Source organism: Merops nubicus, unplaced genomic scaffold (assembly GCF_000691845.1).
Source record: "Merops nubicus isolate BGI_N331 unplaced genomic scaffold, ASM69184v1 scaffold3236, whole genome shotgun sequence".
NCBI classification, from domain to species: Eukaryota; Metazoa; Chordata; class Aves; order Coraciiformes; family Meropidae; genus Merops; species Merops nubicus.
The window spans coordinates 29,642-45,209 of NW_008616769.1; the positions used below are offsets into that span (position 1 = coordinate 29,642).

Here is a 15,568-nt window from a genome sequence, read left to right on the forward strand (position 1 = left end):
CCTGTTGCTTGAAACCAGGAGGTTTTTTCTTTTCAATATAACAGCAGTGAATATAAACAGGTATTTTGAATGAAAATCTGCTTGTGTGTGTAAAGAGCAAACAACGGGCCAACGGAAAATTGACAGTGACAACAAAACTGATCTGATCCTGCCACCTCTTCCTTATAGAAACCCAGCAGCTCTTAATCTGGTGTCACTCCAGACTAACGCTAATCTCTGGGAAGATCATCTTAAATGGGAATGGCCTATCTTCACCAAAATGCAGTAAAGGTCATTATTCTACTCCCCAATGGAATACCAAGAGGTAGCATGTTTACAAAGAGCAGCAGGAGTTCATTCCCTGTACTCCGGGATACATCTCGGTGACCTTGTCCTCTTGCCATTGTTTTTGCGTGAGAGTTTTGTGCCTGCTAAATGCCAAGGAGCAAACTTCTGCAGGTATTGTTGAAGGAACATGCCACTAGGAATAACCTTCAAATCTTCCTCCTGTGCACTGGAGGACACTTGGAGGCATCAGCAGGCTCCTGTGTGTGACCTCAGCAGCTGCCCAGGAGCAGACGCACGTTCGTTCATGTTGTTCTGCTCTCTTGGTATCACTGTGTTTGATAATCCGAGTCCACGTGTCTCGTAGGCTCGTCGGGAGTGCTGTCCACAACTTGGTGGATTTAGATCACTCAGGAATAAGAGTTATCAAACAAGAGTAACAGTAGTTTCTGACTCTTGCTCAAATACGTTTTTCTCACTTTTTTTAAAGACTTAGGGACTCTGAATGTGATGAGCAACTGCCCCATAGACTGGGGTGTGTCAAGCTAGCTCAGCTCCACAGAGTTACTGTCTGACCAATGAATATCTTTCATTCTTGGAAGGTATCTGTTTTTCACTTTCAGCCTGCTGCCTTTCAGTGTAAATGCCATCTTCATATACTTTCAAAGTTGTTTTATTCTAAATTTTAATTAACTGCCATTGTTTGAGGGAACAGCTGGTGGAGGAGAGCAGTGCTGTGCCCTTGCCCTGGCAGCAGGATGTGGCCGTGCCACCGGCAGTGGTGGGAACACTTTGAAGGGAGTTTAGTCTAAAGCTTCCCTTCTTTGTGTTGCAAGCCTAATGTACCTAGAAATTTCATTTTAGGGCTTGTTTGCAGGAGAAGCTGACAGCGTAGCAATAGCAGTACCTGTTCTGCCATAGTGCTGCCACCTCGTCCGTGGGCACATGCTGGCCAGGTGTGGAGTTTATCAGCAGAGTTACAAAGGAGTGGTTGGGCTGCTCTGTCCAGTAGCTTCCCTCCCACCCCTGCTAGGTGAGCCCTTACGCCCTGCTCCTTCAGAATACGTGCGCTGGCTGGAAAGCAGCGGGTGGCTGTCCTTGCTGGCATCTGAGAGCAGTTTTTACTGACCTTACCTTGTGTGCAAAATGCCAAGCTGCAAATGAGTTTTACAGAACTTCTGTTCAGCCAAACAATCTGTCTTTCAGGAAAGACTATTCCCCTGAAAGTATGCATTAAACAATATTTCTGACTGGCATCAAAAGGTTCTGCTAAAATGATATGCTGCTGCAACAACTTTTTGAAGGCTTGCTTATTGCTTTTGCTGTCTAAAATGTAACTATAGCTATAGAGTAGCATGATCTAGATGGCTTATAAACCTCTTCCATGAATGTAGATGGATTAATATATACACTTAGCTCCAACAGAAGGGGAATGGTGCTCCTGCTGAGCCCTTATCTCGGGGGGATGGAGAGCCACTGCCAAGTCGTCTGCGCTGTCACATTTACTGTGGAAGAAGACAGGTCGGGGTGGGTTGCACTTAAGATGTCTCGGTGTGTCTCTGCCAGAATGGAGAAGGGTGTTTGGAAGTTCGCATATGATTCTGCTCTTGGGCAGAAAACCTGACTGTGGGTATCCAGAGAAACAATAAAAGCTTGTGTAAGTGGAGAACAAAAGATGTTCCACTTGCTGAGATGTGAAGTGATTGCTTCCCCCTGTGTTCAGTGGGAGATAAGTGTGCCAGGGAGTTTGTCGTAACTACCCTCAGAAATGCTGCTGAGTGACTCAAGACATCAAATGTGACAAAACAGCTGCAGTGCAGAATGGAGCTGTGTTGTGTATCATGCTGTGATACGCAGGCTCCTGTGTGGTAGATGTAGAAGAGAAGGTGTCCTTCCCTTTAATTCCAAGTGAGGGGAACAAACGTGTCCTTCCCTTTAATGCTGAGCGAGAGGTAACGCTCACAAGAGACCAGCTCTGCACTGGGTAACTGGAAAGATCTCCATCTGGATTGGTGAGAGGTTTTACACTTGGATTTAACACCCCTTTGTCCTGTGACCTGGAGGAGTCAGTTCTGCTCTCCTGGTGAACCAGCCACTGGAGGAGACTGTCATAAATGCATATATATATATATGTTATTTTCTGACACAAAACTGTTGCACGTGTTGGCTGGATGGGAGGAGTGGCAGTGCTGCTCCTGCCCGGGGGTAGCACAGGCAGTTCTTGTTCCTGCAGTGCAGAGACGTTTATGGGCCCTCCAAGTAGCCATAAAGTGATGCAGGCACATGATTTGGATAATTTCACTTTGAAACGTTCCCTTCTTGGCAGCAGATCAGTCTCTGCTTTGTGGTTCCTAAAGTCCAGGCAGCCAAATTTGACCAAAAGGTGCAATAACCACAAAAACCTCATTTGCCTGCTGGGTCTGTACCTCCAAGAGAAACTATACCAAAGCTGTGTCCGTCTGACTGGTTTCTCACATAGTAAAGTACTAACCCCCTTATCCTGCCTTTTGAAAGCTGAGTAACAGTAAAATAGTAAAATGAGACTTTTCTCAGTTGAATAATATGTTTCAAAGATAGCTTTTGAAATTGCTCTGTTCCGACAGTCCGTTAACAAGCTAGCACTCTGTGGAGCTTTGCTAAAGGAGTTTAATTCAGGAATGGAGAAGCCAATTAAAATGCAGCACATGAGAATAACAGAAGAGACAGCATTTGGGGAACCAGCATAAGAAAAGGTTGAATTCTCTTGCAACCTCTGAAAATCTTCCCAATCCACATATTGTGCAGTGCTTATTATTATGACGCTGGGGAAAGTAGCCTTGGCTCTCCAACCTGGAACTTTGCTCTTGAGGAAAGAGCACTTGGCATGGGCATCCTTGGATTTAATGTTCCTCCCCAGAAGAAAGGAGGCTGTCCTGTGGCTTGGTGCTCCGTTGTAGTGATGTCACTTAGCACCAGGCTGAGCCTTTGTTTGTCCCACTCTTTGAAGCGGGCTTGAGCACAAGCTGCCTTTGTGCTGCTCCCTGTAGTCACTGTGGGGATGCTTCTGGCTAGTCCTGAAGAGTGGAAAAGCCATCAATGTTAAGGAGAAACTTTTGCCATGCTGCTGAATGCTTTACAAAAAGAAAACGTAGGTGGTCAATTTGTCACTGTTTTATACTGTGTAGTTTTAATGAGCAATTTTTTTTATACCTTAAGAAATTTGGTAGTTAAAAGGTAGATAAGGACAGAGTCCAGGATAAAATCCAGTAGCTGTTTGCTTGCTGAAGAATATGGAAAGGGAGAGATTGTAATTCCTTAAAAACAGCAAATCATGTTATTCTGGAGCCCAGTACCCCTCTGTCAAATATTTTCCTTCAAGTTTTATTTTAAAGTCTCTTTCTCAGAGAAGCTGTGCTAAGAACAGGGAAGTGAAAGCTCTCAGTGATGTTTCATAAGCATAATTTTTTTTTTTTGCAATTGCTTTAATTTATCTGGAAAGACTGCTCTGTGCCTTTTTTTTTTAATGCACTGGGTTGTATCTTGCATATGGAGAGATGATTTTCTCATCTTCAGTGAAAACCCATGAACAGATGCAGACTGCAAATTTATTTGCTCGGAAAGAATCACATTTGGGCACTTAACTCCATAAGCTATCTGTAGCCTCTCATGCTGACATTTCCCCCTTCTGTTGCCCTGACTGTTTAGCCCGATGTCCTACAGTAATTCTTCAATCTAAAAATACCATTGTCCAAAAGCCCAAAGCCTTGCACGCTTGCAGTGTTTTTATTGCAATTTATCCTGATTTGCCCATACTTGCAGCCTATATTTTCTTCAGAGGATTGTAACAGCTGCAGGTTTTACATGTGAAAGGCTTTTAAAAAAAAAAACCCTGGAGTCAAGCATAGCTTGGGTTTAATCTAATAGCTGGCTTTTGGAGTTCAGACACAAAGGTTTTGAAAACCTGAGGCTTGCCTGTTCTCTGGTAATGAGCTATAACTTCTGTGGGCATAGCTTGGTGAGAAAGGTGTGCCCTTGGGGTTTGGACATCTTACACCTGTAATAAAAATAAAGCATAGGGTGGAAGTATCCAGCAGATCTAGAAATAAATCTAATCTCATAAGATTATCCACCTGATTTCCACAGTTTATACAAAAGGTATAAAACTAGCACCTTTGGAGGTGGGAGTGGACAGGCTTTGCTTGTTCTTTGACTATTCTTTCTTTGTGCTTGCCATCAGAGGTGTGTATCCCTACTGAAGGACAGGTGATGTATCCTGGGTGAGAAGGGCAGACAAGCATAGCACTTGACAACCAAAGCAAATACTGACTTGGAATGTTTTCCTGAGCTTTGGGCATGTTAATCTCTCAAAACTCGGCACTTTCCAGGTGGGGTCATTATCAGTCATTGCCATGCTATCTGAGCAGCTATTCTTTCTGTTAAGTAAGCTCATTTATGGAGGGAGGGGGGAGGAAATCTGCAAACTGAAGTTTGTCTTTTATTTGTTTTTATTTTTAAGGTAATTGTGTGTTAGAAGGGAAATGTCCTTGTGCTATGGTCTGGAGAAGAGAGGCAGGGGCAGTGCAACTTGAGGCTAATTTCCCATTTTACGATGGAGAGCAAAATGTCTCTTCCACAGAACACGTTTTCTGTAATTTGTCTGTAGATAACCTTGGCAGCAGTTTAAAACAAATGGCTTCAGTAAATGACCAGTATAACTCTAATGTGCCCTCTAAAGTCTGACACTCTTCAAGAACCCATGCACTTTCCTTGTAAGTTTGTTTTATTAGTCGACTAATTTATAAATAAATGAAGTTCTACTTGCAAAACATGATTTCCTTATATATTCATAATCAGCAAAGGAGGGAAGCCTCAGCAGAAAAAACTGTCCTTCCATTTGCAACAAAACTGGATATACAAATTTAATATGTCATACATAAGTAAAGGCAGATGACCTTTTCACAGAATCCCAGCATGGTGGGGGTTGAAGGGACCTCTGGAGATCGTCTCATCCAACCCCCCTGCTCCAGCAGGTCACCCACAGCAGGGTGCCCAGGATCACATCCAGGTGGGTTTGGGATCTGTCCAGAGAAGGAGACTCCACAACCTCTCTGGGCAGCATGCCCCAGGCTCCGTCACCCTCAATGGGTGAGGATAGATTTTGTTCTTGTAAGGTTGTTTCTTTTTTTTTTTTTGAGGCCAATCTTCTAATGCTGCACTACATGATTGTAAGTACACATGGGAGGAGTAATCTGACAGTGAGACTGAGAGAGATGAAGTGGCTGAAGATGAATTTGAACCCTCATGTATCTGGACAGTGATGGGTGTGTTCAGAGACGTTCTTCTGTTTGAAACTCACCCTGGATAGCTGATGCTACATGGAGGAGACACTTGGACCAAGGGAGGTGTGAAAGGTGTAGAATTTAGAGGTGAATAAAGTTAGGGTTTAGAAAACTGTGTTCATGTCTTTTTACCCGACTAGAAACAGCTGTGTATTTACACTGTTCCTTTTTCCTCTGGAAAAAGATAGAAACATTTGGGAAGGGGAAATCTGTGAGAGGTCAGGAAGTATAAGCACAGTTGCCTGTAGGTGCTGTTGAAATGATGTCTTCAGAGGTAGGTAAAAAGCAATAGAATCCTGGCCTATTTTACGTGCCATGTATTTCAGGCTTAATTTCAACAGCATTTTAAAGTAGCTTTTTGGGTACAGCTTTTATAGATGCAGCATGAATGTTTTAATTCTTGATATATAGCTAAAAGCCTCGATGTATGTCTGGATTTTCATCATCTTAGTCATTAGCAATATTGGATTATTAGTCACATAGTGTCATCAAAGAGTTGCCTGAAGTCTGTGCAGAGCTCATTCCTGTTCCTGTTTTGTCGCCTTCTTCAAGAGCATAATGTATTTCTAATTACCATTAAACTTGCCATGAACAGTTGTCTGAATCACCAAAAACTGGTTGAGACACCAGCAAATTGGAAGCCTGCAGTAAGGTCGTAATGTGGCATGCTCTGAGTGATAAGCAAAATGAGATAGGAATGAATTATGGTTTCCACTTCGATAAAGAGTGGCTGGTTTTGGATAAGGATAATTATTCAGGTACTGTCACTAGAAGAAACGCTTTTATTTTCAAGAAAAACATTTTTGTTGCTAAGAAACATCCATGATGAGGACTCACTTTGAAAGTTTTCACTTAAGATACCATCTACATTACATATCAGTGTGTGATTTCTGTCATGGTAGCTCAGAGCGACTTGTGTAACTAATGTGTTTTGTGCTTATAACAACATTTTAGCACTTTAGCTTGTTTGTCTGAGGAAGGGATAGTTCCTGTGCCAATAGTTACATCTGCTGCTACAGCTGCACCAGCGAGGGGCACGGTGCCCACGTAGCACACTGGTATTCCTTTACCAGCTCTGCTCTCCATCCAGGTCTGTAGAAAGGCTAATCTACCAGTCTGGAAATAAAGAAAGATATTCCTGTACTCCTACCACTTTACTACTGGGGGTGTGTTTTGTGCCCTAGATGTATTAATTCCCTTCAAACACCTCTTTCCCCCCTCTTTGATTGAAAACTTTCCCCTTGGCAAGAGAGAGAAGTGCTCTCCTTCTGCACTTGCTGCTCAGGAAAAGGAGCCTGGTTGGGTTTGTCATGATGCACAAACTCTGTGCTTGTCCAGCTGTATGAAAAATTTCCCTTCTTTATGAAACCTTGGCAGAGGTGGGGTTGCACTCTGGGAAAAATGTGTCTCCTCTGAGGAGGGAAGGAGCTCACTGGCATTGAGCAGAGCTTTCATGGGACACCACACCTAGAGTGGCACCAGGTTTGAGAGACAGCTTGTTTAGACTGAGAGCCAAATGCAAAGCTGTATTCCTTACTTCTGTTTTTGTGCATACAAATGCAGCTCAAAAGGTGGAAGTTTTGAGATTTGGTCCCAGACAAAAGGTGGTTACCCATGAGAACATTAGGAATTGCCTCAATACCATAAGGAGCAGGAAGCACACAACGTATTGCCTCTGATCCCCTTCCTCTTCCAGTTGCTTGCCAGCCCTTTGAAATAAAGACCCCCTGAAACTCCCATTTCTCATAGTCTAAAACTTTTGAGTCAACAATGAGAATGTTTTGCTTGGCAGTTTTGTTCCATCTAGGTGAAATTTCCCCTCCATGAGTTTGTGACCAGACTTGAGGTTGTGGAGCTGTGGAAGTATAATGGAGTTATCTCCATTTTAGTCCATTGTTGCCCTCAGTGCTTTATGTCTGGAGTTTCTCTGTGTGCAGCTTGGTTTGGTGAAAGACTTTTACTATTTTAAGTTAGTACAGAGCGATTCTATTACCTGCAGCAGGCCCTTGCAAGCTGCCATCTGTGGAGCTGCGGCCACTTGCAACTCCTTAAGTCATACAAAACTGCAGAGTAATTGTCAGCGTATTTCCCAGTAGCTTCCAGAATTCCTGTGAACCTGAACCAAAGTCCTCCTGCCGTCCCTCCACACCTTGGAGGAATGAAATTCTTTTGCCAACTTCATCCTTAGCTGTGCCTCTGCAAAACTGGTGAGTTTATAGGATTATAGCTGCAACACAGGCTTCTCCTTCACATGGTACCTGTTAGGACTGGACATTAAAATGCTCGCATTTGTCTTGAATATTGCATGTGGTGTACGAGTGAATTAATAAATGTATGGAGATATTGAATAATAAAAGCCTTTTTTTAAGAGGGATGGAAGTTACATAATGGGCATATCTCTTCTGAGAGTCTTCTGTTGCCACTTAGTTTTGCCCGGACAGTTGTTTCTGCAGATAAATTAATTTAATGGGCTTTTACTATCACAAAGTGAATCTGGACTGTTTTATTAATATGGAGAAGGGAGAAATTAGATATGTTGTGTGAATTTTGTGAGAGTATCGGATGTGCTTTTGTTTAGCAAGTCCTCAAGAGGAAAATGTCGAGTGGCTGCCTACCCATTTTTTTGGCTTTTAAAATGAGTTATTGTGAGCTAATTAAAACTTGGAATTTGCACTCCAAGAGAAATGGTAAAATTAAATTAATAAAAATAAAAGCAAATAATAGAACAAGAAGCTGATGTCCTGAAGTTTAATCAGAACTTTAAATGCCAGGAGCACCTTTGAAAAGCTTTGTTTCTGTGTTGAACTTCCCAAAGTACATGTGTGTAAATAGGTATGGTTTTGTTATTTTTGCATAAGGGTTTGTGAGGATCAGTTTTGAGAAGATGCTGGTTAAGGTTCAACAGCAAAGTTTTTCAGTTGTTAAGACCTCCTGAAAACTCCACTTCTGCCATGCTGTTTCTACAGCTGCAGTTTCAAGTGAGAGCAGTCGGACTCTCAGCACTGAAGTGTGGTGGAGAGAGAAGTGATCCTGAGTCGTGAGGCAGCTCTGGCCGTATTAAATTATGCAGCAATAAACACATTACCCACATTAGTCTCCCCTGGATCACAGCGTTCTGCAGGACTGCAGCCAGCACCCATTTAGGAGGGCTGGGCGTACTTGGCATCCTGGAGAAGCTGTCCTGAGAACACGACCTGTAACCAAGGAGGAGAAGCATGGGGTTGCTTCTCTGAAGTCCATTCAGGTGCACAAAGCAAACACTTGAATACAAACTTTCAGTGTCAGCCTTTGAAATCCTTGAAAAAGAAGATGTGTAATGCGTTAGAGATTATAGTTATGTTTTTCTCTTGGTGTTTTTTCTCTCTTATTGAAAAAGCAATTTGTCGATCCTTTAGTAAGCAGTTCCATGTAAAGTAACCCCTCTACCTAAGCTGAGTGTCAGTGCAAATGAGATTTTTTTTTTTTTAACGAGTACAAAGCTCTGGCAGTTTTCTCAATTATTTTCAACAGTGTAATTTAAGAAGCTTAGCGATGACCCCAGACTCCTGTGGTTGAGGCTGCTGTAGTCTTTGAATTGCTGGAAGACGTGGCTCTTCAGTTATTATCTGAACAAATTTCAAGTTTTTTAAAAAAACAGCATTTCAGGTGAAAAGGGTAAAACTGCCTGTTGTCAGAGAAGGCAGTTGTCTACAACAGCTGACAACACAAACACAGGCTGACAAATTGTCACTAATGGAGGACAAAACGGCTTTAGAAATGTCAAGATTTTTCCTAATTTCAAATCAGTAGACTCTGCAGAATCAAAATAATTAGAATTTGAGATGGGATCACTCTGTGGCAGATAGTGCAATACTTTTTTTTTAGTGTTGGAATGATACATTCCTGATGCGTGACCTTTTGAGCTGAGATGTTACCCCTAGGTAGCAACTACCTCTAGAAGGAACTGATTCAGCAATGTCTCCTCCAAAGGCATCACCTCCTCTTGCAATACTCTGGAGTCATCATTAACACTGATCAGATTTGAGTTTCAAAAACTGGTCAGTGCATGAAACCCACTTTCCAGGTGAGTTCATCCAGCTTTGAGTTGTACTCAACCCCTGTTCCTTAGTCCTGTTTGTGGGAATGGTGGTGTCAGAGCACTTCTCGCTACTGCTCGGTGCAGTTCTCACTGGGGGTGAATTTAAGCTCGTTGATCTAAACGTGGGCAGCTGCTTTGGGTCTGGCCTGTCTTTTGGGACACGCGAAGCTATCTCTGGGATGTGCTTGTGCACTCTCTGAATTTAGAGAGCCTGAATATTGCAGCAAAAAAATGCTTTGAAATTGGTCTGTCAGTGCTGCAGAGGTATCTCTGACTCACGTCAGTCTAGTTTCTCTAGTCTGTCTTCATTCCCAGTGTATTTTTAACTTTTTTCAAGAGATTGCTCGTTAGGGCTGATTACATTATTTGCGATTTTTGTCGCTTTTGCTGCCTGTGCCAGTAGAGCTTATGTAAAGGGGCTTGATGATGTTGAATGGTAAGAATGAACAAATGCAGCGGGAACTCAATTGCTATTTTGCTCTCAAGCACAAGTGTTCTTTCTAAATCAAGTCTGACCACTTAGTGTGTCAGTCAGCTACGTTGGTGGAGACATGGAGAAACTGTTCCATTTGCATTTTATTTAAGGGAAATTTTTGTTTGCTTGAGGTGCTCTATTTTATTTGGATGTTTTAGAAATGTCTGATTTCTGAGTCCTCTGCATGCTTGAAAACTAATTTGGCCGTACCTGTTCTTCCTCTGAGCTGCAAAATCCTCTGTTTTATGTGTACCTGTCAAATAACTGGCCAGCAGCACCCTGTCCTCTCTACAGACTGGGAGCTTGAAGTTATTTGTCAAACACCACACAGGAGTTATTGATGATGGGTTCTTTCAGGTACTGTTAAATTTCTTAATCATGCAACCATCCACCTCAGCTGGTACTTGCAATTTTAGAATCCATGTCATAGATAATTAATGACAATTTAGAAGACCTCCTTGTAATGTCATTTACGGCTTGATAAATTAGTTGACATAGCTCTTCTTGAATTTGAAATTTTAAGAGGTTTGTGAATGTTTTCCAAGAGTTGGACAGAGTCTCCCCATGGGTGCAGTAAATGCTGGATTACTGTGGATTCAGAGCCATGTCCCACAGCTCTCCAAAGCCATCTCTGCTGCCTCCACATCCCTGCTTTACTCTGATGCTCAGCAAATAGTTTGCTGGGATGTTTGTGTGTTAAACTGGCAGGAAAACTCATCCACCCAAGCGAGTAGCTTTCCTTTGGAGACGAGCATGCTGAAATGAAGTGTTGAGATTTGGAGCCGCAGCAGTAGGATGAGATGTGGCAGCCAACAGTTGGATTGTCCTAAACTGCCAAAGACCCTCAGTCAGGGAAGCACACACACTTCTTTCATAGAGGTTGGCAGTCCCGATCGGGCAATTTCTAAAGAAGAATTGCCATCAGTGAGGTATTCAGAAGAAAAATGACTGCTCAAAAATGACTGTGCAAAAAAGCAAAATTTCATCATACCATGGCGGGGACACTCAATTATCAACTTCTTTGGCTCTCTGTATTCAGACAGAGCGGGGTTTCTGTGTGCTTGATTCATCACACTTGGCTTGAGAGAGAGCACAACATCTCCAGATATCGGAGAGGCTGATTTTGTAGTGCTTCAATGTCGCTTTTATTCAGCCCCTACTCAATAGAGCTTTGTGTTCTCCTCGCTCCTAGAGATTGTAACTGCTGCTGCGGAGGCAGAAATGACGTAGAAATATGGACCATAAAAAATATTGGCAAACTGATGTTTCTCAAAAATATGACCTGTGCTTAAAACAGTAGCAAAATCTTTATCTGACTTTTAAATCATGGCATCTTACTGTCTTTTGATTCTTTGGAGCCTCTAAACAAAAGCACGATATACTACAGCTCCCTGTGAACTAAGGATTTAAGATGTGGCAAATCTACAGGGAAAAAAACCCACCCTATGTTCAGAAAAAAAACCCAACTCTTTTTGGTAGGGTGTTATAGAGGGTCCAGCTGTTTGGTGGTAGTGCTGTGCGGAGAGGAAAGGAGCTGGAGAATGTAGCAAATGTGGTAATGGAAATGCGGGTGGGGGGGGAGAAAGAGCCTTGGCTAAGCTGGGTCCAAGTTGCTTGACCTTTCCACCAGCTGGAGACTTATGCAACTCCACCTCTGCGTTTGTAGATCTTGTCTACAAAGACACGTGGGAAAGAAAGTTGAGGAGCAGGATGCTAATATTCCTGAAAGCTGGCAAAGCTTTCTGTCTTGGTGATGCTGCACAGTCTTTCTCTCAACTTCGATTTGTTTTCATCCAAATATATGCTGTCGCATCTGTTTACTTGGTTGTCAGTGTTGGGAACATACCTCTCTTCTTGACAGTGCTCCAGGGTTTTTTTTGTTGTCTCTGGGAACCTGGTTTGGGACTGGAGGGAAGAGGAGGCTTTGTGCTTTGCAACAGGAGCCTGCTTTTTGGTCCCCAAATTAATAATGGGATTGATGGAAAAACCCCATTCAAGTCTATTGGCGAGTGGTTGATGGTTTGTGGGACAGTAATGTATTCTATGTGGGAACATCTGTCATGAGGGAATGGCTTGAGGAGGGGGAAAGGCATGGGAGGTAGCTGCAGATGCTACTTCCAAATGCCTTGTATAGGAATGTGCAGGGTAGTTTAATTAAAGAGAGAATGGAATTTCCCCAGCTGATAGAGAAAGCGTGTGGCGAAGCGTGGCTCGCTGGTGTTGGGGGAGCATCTGCTGGCTCCTGGTGATGCTGTTGCAGCACATTTACTGAGGGGTTTTGCAGGTTGCTCTGTCTCTGGAAGGACAGTACTCAGTGTTCATCCCTGTTCACTTTGTGCTATTTTTACATCTTTGGTGCTCAAATGGCTCAGAATAACATGCTTGTCATTCACCTGTCAGTTGAGAAGTGTAACTTACTTCAGACTTCCTTCCCCTGAGAGTAGCTCCAATATGAGGAATATCTTCAATTACCCCAAAATTCTGTGCTGTCCCCTTCCTGCGTGCTCTTAAAAGGCAGGTGTTTACAAAAGGTCCTCTGCTTCAAGATGACCTAGTTAAGGATGCTGCTGTGCAGTAGGTCGAGGTTTTGGAGAAAAGTTTTTAGCATCACGAGATGCTATTTGAATTTTGGAGAATTGTGGAGGAATCTTCAAAATCACCTCTTCCGGCAAAAGTTTTTATCAGAGTATAATTGGAGGGCTGGAGGAACACCTGCTTGATGCTGCTGTCTGTGGCTAGGTAAGAAGTACATCAAGTAGTTTAAGCCAAATGTGGGTAATTCATTACTTGACATTCCCATGTTCTGTCTCAGCAGCGTGCTGCATGCAACACCAGCAAAACAGCTCAAGCCGTGCAACTCCACCGCACCACTTGCCTGGGTGAATTGCTTGATGAGCCTCCAGGTTCTGTTGGGATGACAGGCAGTAGGATATAGAAATGTTTCAGGAGAAAGGGAGCATCCCTACGCTTACAGATATCAGAATCCTTAATCCTCAGATGCATGGGAGCTGGATTGGGTTTCTAAGTGTGTGTCTGCTGCTGTCTCACTCAAGTGAGAATGGCTTTTTAACTGGAACTGCAAGTGCTACCAATGATGCTCTCGTGTGTTTTGCTGGAGAGAACTGAACCAGTGGTACCAATGATCTGCCTGTCTTGTCTAATGACTGTGGGTTTATGATGTGATGTCTTATGATTTTATGGCTAGAGAAGGAATGGAGGTCACAAGTGGTTTCAGAACTGGTTAGAGTTGAATGAATGTGGGTGCTTTGTATTTCATGTTGGGTTACTGGCCACTGTTTGGGGCAGGTAAAAAGTCTCATACAGAGGGGAAAAAAACCCAATTCTAACAGTAGTGTTGTGTTTTCTCCCACCTCTGATGCAGGTTGCCAACCTGGCCTGTTCCATCTCGAACAACGAAGAAGGTGTGAAATTGGTTCGCATGTCAGCCAGCCAGCTTGAAGCCCTGTGTCCCCAGGTAATGATGAGCATAAGCACATAAAATACACTCCAATAAGTTGGGCTACTTGTCCTGCTTAGTACATATTGTGGTCTCTTAGTGACCAGCTATGGACTTGCTGCAGAACTTGACTTTTTCCTTCGTCTGTTTAAAGTGAAATGCAGTGTAAGGATTGAGGCTTGAAAACTTTTAAATACATAACAAAGTAATTAGTGATACAAATATGGTTTTGTTTTGTTTTTTAACAAAATAGCTCTGATTTCATTTGGCCAGGGTATTCTGGTAACCCTTAAGACAGCAAAGTGGTGAAGCTTCAGTGGTTTACTGTGTGCATTCATGTCTCAGGAAGATGTCTTGTGAAGACGCTTCCCCTGCTCTTGTGCATGCTGTAAGATGAATTATGGATGTATTATTTTTTTCCCTGAGTAGAATATAAATATACCCAAAAAAACTCCTTCTCGATAGAGTAAGATCAGAGGAAGCTGGCTGTGCATAGAAGAATTTGAACCTGGCTGAAACTACCTTTTAATTAATAAGTTTTTAATGGAAACAAGGAAATTAATTTTATATAAGCACTAGACTATCCTCTTCCATTTTAACAGCCCTGATGTTTTAAATGTCAACAACTAGATACTTGGATGAATGCCTGAAGACTACAGTGCACTGTCAATTCTTGTAATTTACATTTTTTTGAAGCAACAGGAATTTCAGTTTTAAAGCATACAAATAAGGTAGTGTTGGTAATGAGGAGCTAATGGAAAATATGTACTCAAAAAATTGGTCAAATGGCATTTGATGAAAATAAGTTATTATCTCAGGATTATTTAGAGTTTGGTCAGGTTTTGCCATGGATGTTGTTCCTTTTAAAACCAGTCAAAAGGAAGAGGGAGATGTTCACTTGTATCTGCCTCAGCAGGAGGGGAATTTTGAGGGAATAAGTGAAGATAGTGTGAGGAGCAGGACTATTTTACCTTTTCTATTACTTGTAAGTAACAGTGCTGCTACATAGCAAAGAGAGGCCCCTGAACATAAAACATTAAATGCTATCTAGGAGACCTTTTGTCCTCCTGGGCTGGACTTCTGGGGTTGCCACTCCTGTGTCAGACCCCGGGGCTGGTGCATCAGCTGCCTTGGCTGTTGCAGTTCTTTGCCTCTCACATCTGGGGCAAGTGGTGTCTATGACTTGTTAAAACCAAAGGTCAATTTTTACAGCTGGAACGAAAGCATGTGGAAGAAAAAGCTTTTAAAAATACATCTTACCTGGGCTTGCTTTTTCCTAAAGTAACCAGTGAGGCTGGATGTAATTTTTTTTTTAGTTATCTCCAAGAATATGGGTGTCTAATACATGTTGTTCCAAACAAATGCCAATGCTGTTGAAAATGATCATCTTGATGTTGAGTTTTCTTTGAATCTAAATGTTTCTGATAGTTGTCCAAATCTGTGGGTTTTTTTCCCCCCTCCTCATTGCTGAAATTGTGTGTATTTCAAACTCTTCTATCTTTGTTTTTCCAACAACTGCCTATTTAAATAAATCTACTCCTTTATAAAATAAACACCATGATAATCAATGTGAAATAATTAACAAACTATAATCACTAGTCACCAAACTGCAGTTGCATCTGCTGAAGGGCAGTTGTTAACCTTTGACATCAGGGATTATGGATAATATATTTAACACACATTGGAAGCTTTGATTATCTATAAATGGACAAGGGCTGTAACTGTTGGATTTTGGCTTTGAAAAGGTCAGGCTGAACTTCCAAGCCTGCAATTTAGATCCTCCACCACTCAGTCTTGTCTTAACTCCAGGGTCGCCACCAAGAGATTAGTCAGTGACACTAGAGATGTTCGGAGCACTTGAAAGAGTGCTTTTATATTACATTACATGTGCTCTGCCCGATTCCTTAATGCTCTAAGAGTATTTAAACATGTTGTGAGCCCCGAGACATAATTAAGGGCACTTGTCTAAATGGTTT

General features: G+C 42.3%; 1 protein-coding gene across 1 annotated transcript in view; it reads left to right on the forward strand.

Annotated features, from left to right (window-relative positions):
• The window catches only part of CTNNA1 (catenin (cadherin-associated protein), alpha 1, 102kDa), a 47,782-nt gene that overhangs the window by 2,031 nt on the left and 30,183 nt on the right, over window positions 1-15,568 (forward strand). Inside the window, exon 3 of the mRNA XM_008942919.1 lies at window positions 13,518-13,610. Within this exon, the coding sequence (XP_008941167.1) occupies window positions 13,518-13,610 (93 nt within the window). The remainder of the gene's footprint in view (window positions 1-13,517; window positions 13,611-15,568) is intronic.